General features: G+C 53.7%; 1 protein-coding gene across 12 annotated transcripts in view; it reads left to right on the forward strand.

Annotated features, from left to right (window-relative positions):
- MYCBP2 (MYC binding protein 2) overlaps positions 1–8,268 on the forward strand; it is a 2,065,574-nt gene extending 2,057,306 nt beyond the window's left edge. For 11 of the 12 annotated variants that reach the window (XM_086934832.1, XM_086934837.1, XM_086934835.1 and 8 more), the window contains one exon: positions 7,385–8,268. In XM_086934832.1, coding sequence (XP_086790958.1) covers positions 7,385–7,500 — 116 coding nt within the window. In that variant the 3' untranslated portion in view covers positions 7,501–8,268. The remainder of the gene's footprint in view (positions 1–7,384) is intronic. The other variant, XM_086934844.1, reaches the window with a different exon arrangement.
- The last annotated feature ends 5,392 nt before the right edge of the window (positions 8,269–13,660 follow it).

Consider the following 13,660-nt stretch of genomic DNA (forward strand, 5'->3'; position numbering starts at 1 on the left):
CCACGCCTGGGCGGAGTCGCATGATGTCGCCCCATCCCCGGCGCGCAGGGATCTTGTGGCAAAAAGTTTCCGGATCCAGTCTCATGCATGGGGATAATTCTACGTGAAGGTACATCATTACCGAAGGTAAGTAACTCGTACGTTTGGGCAAGCACCATGACTCGACGAACTGCAAAGCTTGTCAAACCGAAGTCCTGGCGGGAGCGCCAGATGAAATTGCTGTCGGCCCGCTTGTCCAGGTCGGTGTCTTCCCAGCATCTGTCCCCTTCCTCGGAAGCCTGGGGCAGCCGATTCCGACTGCGGCATCGCCCTTTGCCATGGGCCCAAGAGCCTAGCTCGCCGGTTGGTAGGTCCTTCAGCTTGTCTTCAAGGCGCTGTCCTCGTTCGGCGAAGGGCGCGGGTTCCCCTCAGGACGTGCGCCCTCGCCTGTCGCCACCCTACCTGCCATTTCCTGGTGTTGGGGCGACTAAGGCCCAAATGACAGCCTATGCTGCAGCTCTGCAGGCTTCTTTGGCGCCTCCTTCACCTCCTGAGACGTCCGGGAATCCCTTGTCTCTCGCGCGGACCTTCTGTGGAGTCGCCGGCGGCTTCGACTCTGAGGCAGATGGGTTCGGCTTCAGGTTGTAGGAGGGTGGTGTCGTCGAGGTGCAGTCCTGCGGGGCTCCCCTCCTCGACCCACAGCATCCCTGCCTCGCCCTACGGGGCTCCCTGTGGCATCGCAGGAGATCGCTGGGACTCAGGGCTTGTCCAGAGTCCCCCTCGGTCCTCTGTGCGGGCGGCTGCCTCGCCGGAGACCGAGCCGGTGCCTTTCCGGCGCCGAAGGCTTTCCTCCCCGGCCCTGGCGGTGCCGCGGGTGGAGGCCGGGGCCTGGGGTGCTTTCCCGAGTCCCTCTCGGTCCTCTAGGCGGGCGGCTGCCTCGTGTGAGGTCGAACCGGTGCATTTTTGGCACCGTTCCTTAGCCGAACCAGTTCCGAACCCGCCCCATTCTCCCAAGGAACACGTGGTGGTTGAGGTCAACTCAGCGCCGTCAATGTCTACTCCGGCGCCGGATGACGCCAAGCCGGTGCCTGTGGCGGACTCCACGGCCCGTGCTGGCATCGGGTCCTCAACTCGTCTCTGGAGGTTCCATCCTCTCTGGAGGTTTGTCGTCTCTTGGTCTCTTCTTCTCCGGGGACGGGGAGCCGCATCGTTGCTTTTTCACCGGCGTCTTCCAGGGAGGCATTGCCGTCCCTGCAGCCTCAACCCGTGGACCCTCTCTCCCGCAGCTCCGCCGGCTTCTCCACCTTCCCCGGGTCCCCTCAGGTCTCCCACTCATCCGTGGTTCCTCCTCCATTCAGGGGCTGGCCTCTTCTTCTTCCAGCTGGACTTGGGGACGGACAGCTTAGTTTACAGCCGTCGCCCACTGAGGAATTGCTTTCTTCCCCGCGGCGCCCTACGGACGGCAGTGTTGCCTTTGTTTGAGCTATTTCCACGGCCGCTGGCATTTTGCGAATGGGTGACCACATCACCCCATTCCCTACGGACCATCTGTTGGAAGTCCCAGGGCTCTGGTGGGCGCAAGCTGCTCCTTCCATTCGAAGTTTCACTCCACAACTCTCTTCTGGGGACTTGGGGGCGTCCTGCCATGGGTGATCCGGTGCCTCAGTCGCTCCTCCATCGCCACGGTCCTGCTCCGCACGACCCAGACTGCCTTTCTCCGTCACTGGAGGCCCAGTGGTTGGATTCGTGGGGCCGTAGCATCTTTGCTTCCTCCACTGCTGCTTTGCGAGCGATCTACACTCTTTGTGTGTTGGCAAGGGCTACCTCCAGCCTGTGGGATTCTGTGGAGTCACTTTGGTCTCCCGTCTCCCACAAAAGGTGCCCGTGCTGATCTACGGCACCATGTGTTAAATGGTAGGGAGTTGGCCGTGTTTATTCTCCGTGCTGCCTTGGATGTTGCGGATGCTCTCGGCCGTGCTATGGCCAGTTCTGTGGCTCTCCGTCATCATGCTTGGTTGCGGAATGGTGTTTTTCCTGAGAATATTTGGGAGCGTCTGGTCGACTTGCCCTTTGATGGGGTTCTTTTGTTTAACACTCATGCAGACTCTGCCATTCAGCGTCTCATTGCGGGACTTCGCCCCCCTCCCCCTCCGTAAGCTGGTTTGTTGCTCCTCGGGGGCTTGATGGGATGTGTTATCCCACCTTCTTCCTGGAATCTTGTGTGTTTAGTGGCCCGTTTGTATGTTCTGTGTGGTTTGACGTGCCTTCGGGGTCCCTAGGTTGACCCCCCTCTCTTCTGTTGGCTGTTGGTTCAGCCCCCTCTGGCAATTGTGTATTTTGGGCTGATTGATAAGCCGTCTGTGGTTCTAACCGCAGGTCTTAGTGTTCTTGTTCTCTGATGCAGGATTTTTCCCTAAGAGTGGTTCCCATATTTTCTTTGGGACGTGTCTTACACAATATGGGGTCCTGTTAGCCATTGGATAACTCTGACCTACACTGGGTGGGTGTGGACTCCCTTGCGGGTTCCTCGCCTTTCCTGGCTTTCCTGTATGCCGCTAATGTGGTTTCTTTGACTCTTGTCTGGGCGTAGCTTGTGCTGCTCCAGGTTCTGTCCTTTTCTGTATCCACTACATCGCTGGTCCGGCTTTGACATGCCGGCCGCGGCGTTGTGTTGTGGTGTTTCCGCCTTCCCTTTTTGTCTGGCATTTTGGCCTGGTCCTCTGTTTGGTGTCCAGGGGGGGTAGATTTCCTGGTCCTTCCTGTGTTCTGGTGGACGACCTTGTCCGTCCTCTGTAATTCTCCTCCTGGCCTCTGGCTGGCCCCACTTCTTTTTGTGGGTCCGGTTTGTCTGGAACAGCCTCCCTATTGGGGTTGTTCTAGATTTCCCTGGCCTTCGCTTTGCGGTCAGCTTGATTTGGGTGCTCGGCTTCTTGGTTCTGGCCTGCTGCCGGCGGTGTGCGCCTGCTCTTCTGGTCCACAGATGTGGGTCCTAGTGGGGACCCTTGTGCCCTGGCCCTTGTTTTGCTGGAGTCTTACGGGCCTACTTCTTCGCTCGCCTGCCTTTCTTGACTGTGGCACCATTCCTGGCTTGCCCACTGACTCGTGGCTGAGGCCGGTTCTGCTGTCCTCTTCACTTTTGTGTGTTCTCCTGTGGAGGGCCTTGCCCCATTTCTACCTCTTTTCCTTAGAATTTGGGGTGACTCTTTCTCCTCTGTACTCCTCTGCCGTTGTCCATCCCTCCGGGGCTTTCTGGTGGAGGTCTCTGATACCTTGGTTGGACTGGGGGTGTTCTGGCCTCTCCTCGCCTAGTCCTTGCTTCCTTCTGCTTGGTGGGGGTCGGGCCACCTTCTTGTTTCCATTGCATATCCCCTGCTGGGGCTCTGTGTCTTTTCCTACTGTGAGGCTCTCTCGCAGGCCCTCCTCCCTTCTGGGTATGGCTAGGGTATCTATTCTACGTTAAGGAATCTGCGGCTAGTAGTCTCTATCAGATGTACAACTTACTTACCTTCGGTTACGGTGTATCTGGTAGGGACGATTCCAGCCGCAGATTCCTTCACGACCCGCCCTTCCTCCCCATTTTGTGAGGACCTTCAGCTTATTCTTCTGCACTTGCCTGCCTCTGAGTGTTTTTTGTCTTCTGCAAATGCCCTCTTTCCCTTCCACCCTAGTGGGATGCTCGTTCTGTTTGTTTGATTCACTCCTTCCTTCTGGTGATTGGTTGGGTGGCCCATGGGTACTTCTGCGTCCCTGCACCCTGGTCTTCAAGTGTGGGGCCTGCTCAGGCCCTTTTTCATTGCTTGAACTTTTAACTCCTCTGCAGTCCTCTGAATTGGGGTCTTGTGGTTGTGTCTCGACCCTTGTTCTTACAGAGAACGCACCTCTCCTTGTTGGTGTGGTCATATGGTAATTTGCTGTTACTCATCTGTTCCTGACTTTTTGCCCTTCACTGTTGTGGGTTGTGATTGCAGACTCTCTTTGTCTGCTATGATGTTCCTCACATGTTCTTCTGCCTCCAGGGAGGATGTCGCCGTAGCTTGCAAGGTTGCTCCTCAGAGCAGTACTCTGCTCTTTCCCTGCGGTGGCTTTCAGTACCTTAGTGCCTAGCACTTTTCCAAATGGTACTGTTCCTCTCATTTTGTTTCCTCCCTTTTCTATTTTCACTGCTTTTTCGCATAGTTACCATACTCTCCACAGTTTGGTTTGTGATGGCTCTGCGTTGTAGCGGAAAAGCTCTCAGAAGTAAACTCATGTCAGCGCGCCGGGGTGAGGCTTATGTGACCTCGCTGACGTCATGCCCGCGGACGACGTCAGGGCAGATTCACGTGGTACCCCCTCTGGTGCGCAGAGATGCTGTGGCAAAGAAAATTTTCCGGATCCAGTCTCACTCCTGGGGATAATTCTACGTTAAGGAGTCTGCGGCTAGAATCGTCTCAGATACACTGTTACCGAAGGTCAGTAACTTGTACATCTATTCTAAAGGTAAGGAATCTATAACTAATTGTCTCTTTCAGATAAGCAAGTTACTTACCTTCGGTAACAATACATCTGTGAGAGACATAGATTAGTTATAGATTCCTTACCGCCCCACCCAACATCCCCGTTCTGCGAATTGACTTCTAGGGTCAGGCAATCCATTTCAGGGCACCAGTGGTCAGTGTCTTTCATTTTTGGAAAAGAATGGGTTTTGAGTTTAGGGAGCAGGAAGTAATGGCGCTCAGTGCAGTTTGATCTTGTTTATTAAATGTTAGTGCAGAGGGCACGCGGTGCAGAACAGGACAGGGAAACACAAACCCAAAGGAAAAAAACAACCCCTGAGAAAGTGTTGGGAGGCCTACACCAAAAGATCCTGTGCACACGCAAGTGTAGTTTGTAGTCCTGGAGTTAGGACCTGCGGATATGCTGAGAGAAAGTGTTTCAAAGATGCCAAATACAAAGGTTCAGGTGGTTGAAAAATATTTATAAATCAAATGTTGGTCAGTACAGAAATAGTAGCCAAGTCGACACGTGTTTCGTCACACCGTGAAGGAGATGTGACTCATCAGGGCTGAAAAGCTACGGTGCTGTATTTAGGGGTCGTAGTGGCAGAACTGAAAGGACGCCTGCCACGTGCAAGGGAGCTGAAGTCAAAGAAGAGTGAGGTCCGGATGATGGAGTCCATCATCCGGACCTCGCACGCCTTACGAACGCACGGTTCGGGTGCGCTCCTCATGACCTAGACACCACATGAAGATCGGGACGCACTCGTCTTTGACTTCAGCTCCCTTCAGATGAGCGGAGCTTTTTGATTTCCTATACTGCGTGCGAGGTGCGTACGACGTACGGCACTTATGAGTATAGGAAATCAAAAAGCTCCGCACGTGGCAGGCGTCCTTTCAGTTCTGCCACTACGACCCCTAAATACAGCACCGTAGCTTTTCAGCCCTGATGAGTCACATCTCCTTCACGGTGTGACGAAACACGACTTGGCTACTATTTCTGTACTGACCAACATTTGATTTATAAATATTTTTCAACCACCTGAACCTTTGTATTTGGCATCTTTGAAACCTTTACGAAAACCCTTTCTCTCAGCATATCCGCAGGTCCAAACTCCAGGACTACAAACTACACTTGCGTGTGCACAGGGTCTGTTCTTCAAACTGTCAGTGTCTTTCATGACTGCGTTTCTGGCGTGAAATGTCGTGTAAAAGAACTGACCGCGTGCGAGGGCGGCGTCTTGAGTAGCTACCTCGGCATCATCACAGCGACCACGACACCAACGTCGGACGCGGAGCCGACCGACACCACCTTTCTACGCGCAGGGGTACTGCTGACGAAAAAATTCTCCGGATCCAGTCTGACGCCTGGGGATAATTCTAAAGGTAAGGAATCTCTAACTGATCTATGTCTCTTACAGATATATTGTTACCGAAGGTAAGTAACTAGTTTGTCAAGGGTTAAGCTGGCTTTTGCTGTGGAAAATCTTGAAGATGAAGTCTTTTAGAATGCTAGAATGTAGGACATGCACAAGGAGTCTTTTCTCTCCCGATTCAGCTGCTTCAGTAAATTTCTGAAGAGGGATGTTGAGGAATTGCCGGCTGAACTATATTCGTGAAGATATTGAAGATCAATAAGCTCATTGACAGTTGGGAGCCCACCTGACAACATGACCCACTGCTTCCTTTCAGTGAGGTTCTTACTGACCCATATATGGCCATCTTAGAGAAGCCTTCCTTCACCTCGAAGTCCTGGTCAGTGACCCTTCCCCCTGTGATTGCCCAATAATCCACATTACTACTTTTGTGACTTGGGAGTGTTTAAACCCACCATCACCCATCTGCTGGTCTAGAAACACCCTGGGGTGGAGGGGGAAGGGCTCTATACCGAAATGCACTGCGTTCCCCTTTCCACACATCCCCCCTCTTTATATTTAATTTCCAAGTTGCGGCGCTGCCAGTGCCCTGTCTTTGTAGTCCTATTACACTTCTACAGAATCACATTTCCACATTCTTGCCTGCTTCCTTTTCTGTAGCAACTCCCTGTCGAGATGTCTTGAACCCTTTTAATGCTCATGACGGCTCCACGCAGTCATGAGCCACGGGTGCCGTGTGCTCATAACAGCGTGGAGCCATCATGCAACTGCCGCTCGCCCACGCTCCGCCTACGCGGCACTAATTCCCCGCCTGTGCAGGCGAATTTGTTAGTGGGCGGGGTCATGACTGCTCCACGCCGTCATGAGCACAAGCCGCCCGTGAGTCATGAGTAAGGGAGCGCCACGCCCACTCCCTAGCCCCGCCCACGCCACGGCTGAATTCGCGCCGCGGCGAAAGTGTTAAATGCTATATGTGAGCAAGTGGGGTAACTGTGGCATGTACTGCACACTATTTCTCGCTGCAGAAGGAATGCTGTTGTGAATTCTCTGCATATGTTCCACGGTTCTTAACTGAATTCTGATCCTCCTGCTCTTCGTTACTTTTCTCAGGACAGGGAGTCAAAGATGTTCCACAGTGGGTGCTTTACGAAATTCATAGCTAAATCATTTTGAATCACAACGGTCCGCGGATGCCTTATTCTGGTGGTGCATGCTTGTAATGCCTTGCCTATACATTTTAATACATTGATGCTATACATATTTGACGTTTATCAAACTAAACAAAAGATGTTGAACCTAAAAGTTAGTTATCTTCTGTTTGATATTGTGAACATGAGGCACTAAAGCTATGTATTCCCATAAAACAACGGTTTAAATACAGCATGTTTGTAGGTGGAGAGCTAATTGCAGTGACCCTTATTAGTATTGCCTCTTATCACAAGTGTAGCAATCTAGCATTGTATCCCGAGTGGTATTTTCTGTAAAACATTGACAATTATAGAAAAGAGTGCCCATTTCCTTTTATATTCATTATGCTCCATATTTATATTGCAGGTCCCAAAGGCAAACAACTTGAAGGAACGGAGTGTCCGCTTCATGTTGTCCACCCACCAACTGGTGAGGAATTTGCCCTGGGCTGTGGAGTTTGCAGAAATGCCCATACATTTTAGACTTGTGTTGTTTAAGAATGCAAGCTGGAGAAACAGATCAAAGCAGTGGCCCTGTGGCGCCCAGTGGAATCTGCACCGCGAGCAGAGTGAGGATGGGACCACGTCGCAGCCCAAGCCTCGGAGCAGTGCAGAGTGCAAGAGCGATGCCAAATACCATGTACATGATTCTTGCTGAAAGGAAGACCCCTCTTTTTCTTAAATAAAACATTGACTCTTGTGAGGTGTTTGCATGTGGCCATTACAGTCCTCGGCTATGAAGCATTGGGCCCTTACAAATGACGGATCTAAACATAAGTTGGGGTAGGGTCTTCGTGTCCAAGGAGTATAAGAAGCCATGCTGGTCTTCAAAGAGGAGGAAAAAAAATCATTGATTAATGTATATTGGATTTTGTACAATTGTATCTGCATCACGGGTGGGGAAGAAAGTTGTATCCTGGAAAAATTTCCTAGACTGTTATAAAAGAAAATTGTGTTAGGAAGGCATATAAATGTAACAGGTATTGCGCTGTATATAAAGATATAAATGTTTGTCCTGTATAAGAATTATTACAACAGCAATTTCATTTGAACTTCTGGGTTATGTTTGAGCCCGAAATTTTAATGAAGTGCAATACTGAGTGTGCCTCATATCTTGCAGCTGTAAACATAATGGAATGTACATGTTAATAAAGCCACTGTACATTTTTATACAGTGAGAAGTCTGGTGGATGTTAAGGATTTTATTTAAGAGAAATGGCTTAAAAATAAATCATGTTATTTGACAAGAAATCCCATTTTGTGGACTATTTGTTTATACAGATTATTTACCGAGTATGTACATCCTGAACACAGATTATAATCGGACTTAGAACTGTGACACTTTATAGAAAATGTATTACATTTTATTCATGGTGATTTGTTTTTCTTTTTTGCGTTTTAATGAATTCTGTTTTATGGTAGTTTTCATTAAATATCAGAGACTTTTGGTAGACATAGCTTTAATATTTGTAAAACATTTATATCTGAAAGAGACGTTAGTGATAGATTCCTTACCTTAGAATATCCCCAGGCGTCAGACTGGATCCGGAAAGTTTTGCGTAGCAGTACCCTTGCGCGTCGGCAGGCGTCGTCTGCGGCTCCGCGTCCGTCGTAGGCGTCGTGGGCGCCGTGATGACGTCGTCGGAGTACTTAGATGCTGCCTCCGCGTGCTGACGTCAGTTCTTCTTTTTTCCGCGCCAGCCAGCGCAGATCTGGAAAGAGTAGTTCCCTAGTCACTTTTTGACTAACCTTTTTGTGATCTTTTGATCCCTTTTCGAAGTCTTCACGACTCCGACGGTGCCGTTAGGGATGCCCGGCTTCAAGCATTGCGACGAGTGCGACCGTACCATGTCGGTCACGGATCCCCACCGCTTGTGCCTGATGTATTTGCGGGAGCGGTCCCGCAGGCGACTCGAGATCCGCCAGTCGGCCCCGCGCCGTGTGAGGTCCCGGTCCCTATGGTGTCCCCTCCGGCGTCGGCCCCGGCCGGCGCCGTCCCCGATGCCTCCTCTCACTCGGTTCCGACGTCGGGACGGCGCCTATCGGCGCCGATCTCAACGCCGTTTGGGGACTTTCAGTTCTATGAACCGTCCTCATTCGCTCATGACCCTGAGTCTCAGGAGATGGGGGAAGAGGAGTATTGGGAGGGGTCTGAGGACCCTCTGACAAGGGAGTGTCAGTCTAACATGGACTGGGCAGGAGATCTTGGGGAGGCCAGTGGCCTGGAGACCTCTCCAGAGACTGGATTCGTCTCTCCTCTTACCGTGGCTTCGGAGGAGGGAGCGACTTATAGTGTGGTGCTGATGAGGGCTGCCAAGGCCTTGGGCCTTGAGCTCCCCGTCGCGGCCATGAGGACTAACCTCCTCACTGAGGTCTTTAAGCCGCAGTCATGCTCCGCGGAGCCTCTGCTGCCGTTTAATGAGGCCTTGACGGACGTTCTTTTGGGCACTTGGTCCAGGCCCGCTACAGGTTCGCCTGTAGATCGGAACGTGGCCAGGCGCCACCGCCCGGCTCCGGGCGACCCCTGTTTCCTGTCCACCCACCCCACCCCCGAGAGCCTGGTTATCCAGGCCTCTAACTCCCAGACCGCATTCCCGACGGCTCCCCCCGATCGGAAATCCAAGAGGTACGAGGCCTATGGCAAGAAAGTGTTCTCGTCCCTTAGCTGTGGACTGCGGTCTTCCAACACCGCATGCCTCTTGGGCCGTTACACCCACTCTCTGTGGGAAACGGTGGCGGAAGTGCTGCCAGAGTGCCCGTTGGAGGTACGGGCCAAACTCGGCCAAGCCCTAGTGGAGGGCCGGGATGCAGCGAAGTATTCCATCAGGTGCGGACTGGATACTACTGACTCGCTGGGTAGAGCGATGGCTACGACGGTGGCGATACGACGCCACGCCTGGCTGAGATCCGCCAACTTCTCGGCAGACGTCCAGAATACCCTCATGGACATGCCGTTTGATGCCGTCGCCTCTGGCGACAAGGCAGACCACGCGTTTGAGCGCTTTAAGGACTCCAGGGCTACGGCCAAGTCCTTGGGCCTCTCGGCCCCGCGCCAGCAAATGGGTGCCTTTCGCTCCTTTCGTGGCCAAGGAAGGGGCGTCCCCACACGTGCCGCCAGCCACTCGCCGCAAACTGTCGTCCAGCGCGGCCGTGGTAACCGCCGTGGAGGCGGGCGGGGGAACAAGCGGAGCCAGTCCACACCTGCCCCCGCAGCATCCACCTCAAAACCCTCCTAGTCTGTGCTTTTCGGCCCATGTGACGCCAGTGGGAGGCAGGGTCCGCCATCACCTTTCTCACTGGCGCACAGTCACTTCGGACAGGTGGGTGCTGCAGATTGTCCGAAGGGGCTACTCCCTCCCCTTCGAGACGACCCCTCAAGCCATGCCACTGCAACACCACCGTGTATCGGGGGATCATTTGCGTCTCCTGCAGGAGGAAGTTTCGGCCCTCTTGGCCAAGGGGGCCATCGAGCGCGTTCCTGGGCCAGAAGTAGGTTGTGGTTGCTACTCCCACTACTTTCTGGTACCCAAGAATGGAAAAGGGGGCCTACGCCCTATCTTGGATCTGAGGAACGTCAACGGCTTCCTCCGGAAGGAGAAGTTCAAAATGCTGACACTGGCTCAGGTCTTAGCTGCCCTAGACCCAGGAGACTGGATGGTAGCGTTGGACTTGCAGGACGCATTCTTCCACATCCCCGTCCTGCCGGCCCACCGGCGTTACCTGCGGTTCACGGTAGGCCACAAGCACTTTCAGTTTACCGTGCTCCCCTTCGGCCTTACCAGCGCCCCACGGGTGTTCACGAAGGTGATGGCCGTGGTCGCAGCTCATCTGCGCAGGTTAGGGGTGTCAGTCTTCCCCTACCTCGACGACTGGTTGTTGAAGGCGGGCTCGCCCCAGACAGTCGTCAGCCACCTCCAGACTACGGCGGATCTCCTGCACCTGCTGGGATTTTCCATCAATGTGCCGAAGTCACACCTGTGCCCCTCTCAGAAGCTCCTTTTCATCGGAGCAGTTCTCGACTCGGCGCAGTTTCGGGTTTACCCGCCCCAACAGCGGGTCCGGGATATACAGGCTCTGATTCCGGTCTTCCAGCCGTTATCCCGGGTTTCGGTCAGGTTGACGCTGCGGCTTCTGGGGCTGATGGCCTCCTGCATCCTTCTGGTGCATCACGCACGGTGGCGGATGCGGGCTCTGCAGTGGGACCTGAAGTTTCAGTGGGCCCAGCACCGGGGCAACCTGTCCGACCATGTCCTGATCTCGGAGGGCACTGCGAGACAGCTGCAGTGGTGGCTCACGGACGGCGATTGGGTCAGCGGCAGGTCCCTCTCCCTTCCCCAACCAGAGCACGTAGTTGTGACGGACGCGTCCCTCCAGGGCTGGGGAGGTCACTTGGGAGAGGCGGAGATCAGAGGACTCTGGTCTCCGGCGGAATCCCGGCTCCATATCAACCTTTTGGAGCTGCGGGCGATTCGTCTGGCACTGAAAGCATTCCTCCCGTCTGTCCGAGGGAGTGCAGTGCAGGTGTTCACCGACAACACCACCGCCATGTGGTACTGCAACAAACAAGGCGGAGTGGGGTCGTGGACCCTTTGCCAGGAGGCTCTGCGTCTCTGGCAATGGCTGGAACATCAGGGCGTGACTCTGGTGGTTCAACACCTGGCCGGTTCTCTGAACGCCAGGGCGGACGAACTCAGCCGTCGGTGCTCGATGGATCACGAATGGCGTCTGAACTCGGACGTGGCGCAAGGCCTCTTTCTGCGATGGGGAGAGCCTTGGTTAGATCTATTCGCCACCGAAGAGAACGCGCAATGTCATCAGTTCTGCGCGTTGGAATTTCCAAGACGGCACTCGCTTGGAGACGCTTTTCGTCGCGAGTGGAGCTGCGGTCTGTTGTACGCCTTTCCGCCCATACCTCTTCTGCCCAGAGTGCTGAAGAAGATCAAGCGCGACCGGGCACAAGTCATCCTTGTGGCTCCGGACTGGGCACGAAGGTACTGGTATCCCGAGCTACTCAGCATGTCAGTCGATCCCCCGATTCGTCTGCCTCTTCAGGAGGACCTTCTGTCGCAGCAGCAGGGGACGGTCCTCCACCCGAACCTGTCCAGTCTCCACCTCTATGCTTGGAGATTGAGCGGCGACAGTTGAGGCCATTTGACTTGCCTCCTGAAGTTTGCAACATCATTCTGGCAGCCAGGCGTCCCTCCACAAAAACGGTATACGCCTGCAGGTGGAACAGATTTGTGGCATGGTGCACAGCAAAGGCTGTGGATCCCCTCAATGCCCCTCTCTCTGAGGTTCTTCTCTTCCTTCTTTCTCTTTCCCAGCAGGGCTCTGCTCTGGGCACTATCAAGGGCTATCTTTCGGCTCTTTCAGCCTTTCTGAGGCTGCCTGACCAACCTTCTTTGTTCAAGTCCCCTATTGTAAACAGATTTCTGAAAGGCATCACTCATACCTTTCCTCCTGTTCCTTTCGTGATGCCTCAGTGGGACTTGAACCTAGTTCTAACCTTTCTGATGTGCGCTCCCTTTGAGCCACTTCATAACTGTCCACTTCGCCTTCTTTCTTCGAAGACTGCCTTCCTGGTGGCCATCACCTCTGCCAGGAGAGTGAGTGAGCTCCAGGCCCTCTCTTACAAGCCTCCTTTCCTGTCAGTCCATCCGGACAAGGTTGTTTTGAGGACTAGGCCCTCCTTCTTGCCAAAGGTGGTCACGGCCTTCCACATTGGGCAGTCCATCACATTGCCCACCTTCTTTCCGCCTCCGCACCCCTCGAGAGAGAGGAGTAGAGGCTCCACCGTCTGGACCCAAAACGTGCGCTCTCATTCTATCTGGATCGAACACGCCAGTTCCGGGTGGATGATCAACTCTTTGTTAGGTACGCGGGCGCTAAGAAAGGGAAAGCGGTGCACAAGAGGACCATCTCTCGATGGATTATCATGTGCATCCAGGCGTGTTACTCCTTGGCTAAGAAGGAACCACCTGTTGGGCTGCGGGCTCATTCCCCTCGAGCCACGGCCACTACAACTGCCTTGGGCCGAGGTGTGCCCTTGCAGGACATTTGCCAGGCAGCTACGTGGGCCTCGTTGCACACGTTTGCTAGGCACTACTGCCTGGACAGTCAAGTCCGGAGAGACGGCTACTTTGGCCGCTCCGTTCTCCAGGACTTTCTGGTGTAAATGTTGGTTCGCAGACCCACCACCACGGGGATGGTATTGCTGGGGTATCTATTCTAAGGTAAGGAATCTATCACTAACGTGTCTCTTTCAGATGCACAAGTTACTACTTGTGTAACGATATATCTGTAAGAGACATTAGTTAGTGATAGATTCCTTACCGACCCACCCATCCTCCCCGTCTGCGAACCGATATCTAGGGTTAAGGTCATCCCCTTTCAGGGCCCTAGTTTCTTGGCACCAGTGTCGGTTTTTGTCATGGCTCTGCGCTTCTGGCGCGGAAAAGCTGTGGCTAAGAACTGACGTCAGCACGCGGAGGCGGCGTCTAAGTACTCCGACGAAGTCATCACGGCGCCCACGACGGACGCGGAGCCGCAGACGACGCCTGCCGACGCGCAAGGGTACTGCTACGCAAAACTTTCCGGATCCAGTCTGACGCCTGGGGATATTCTAAGGTAAGGAATCTATCAC

This window comes from Lissotriton vulgaris, chromosome 8, assembly GCF_964263255.1.
Source record: "Lissotriton vulgaris chromosome 8, aLisVul1.2, whole genome shotgun sequence".
Classification (NCBI taxonomy): Eukaryota; Metazoa; Chordata; class Amphibia; order Caudata; family Salamandridae; genus Lissotriton; species Lissotriton vulgaris.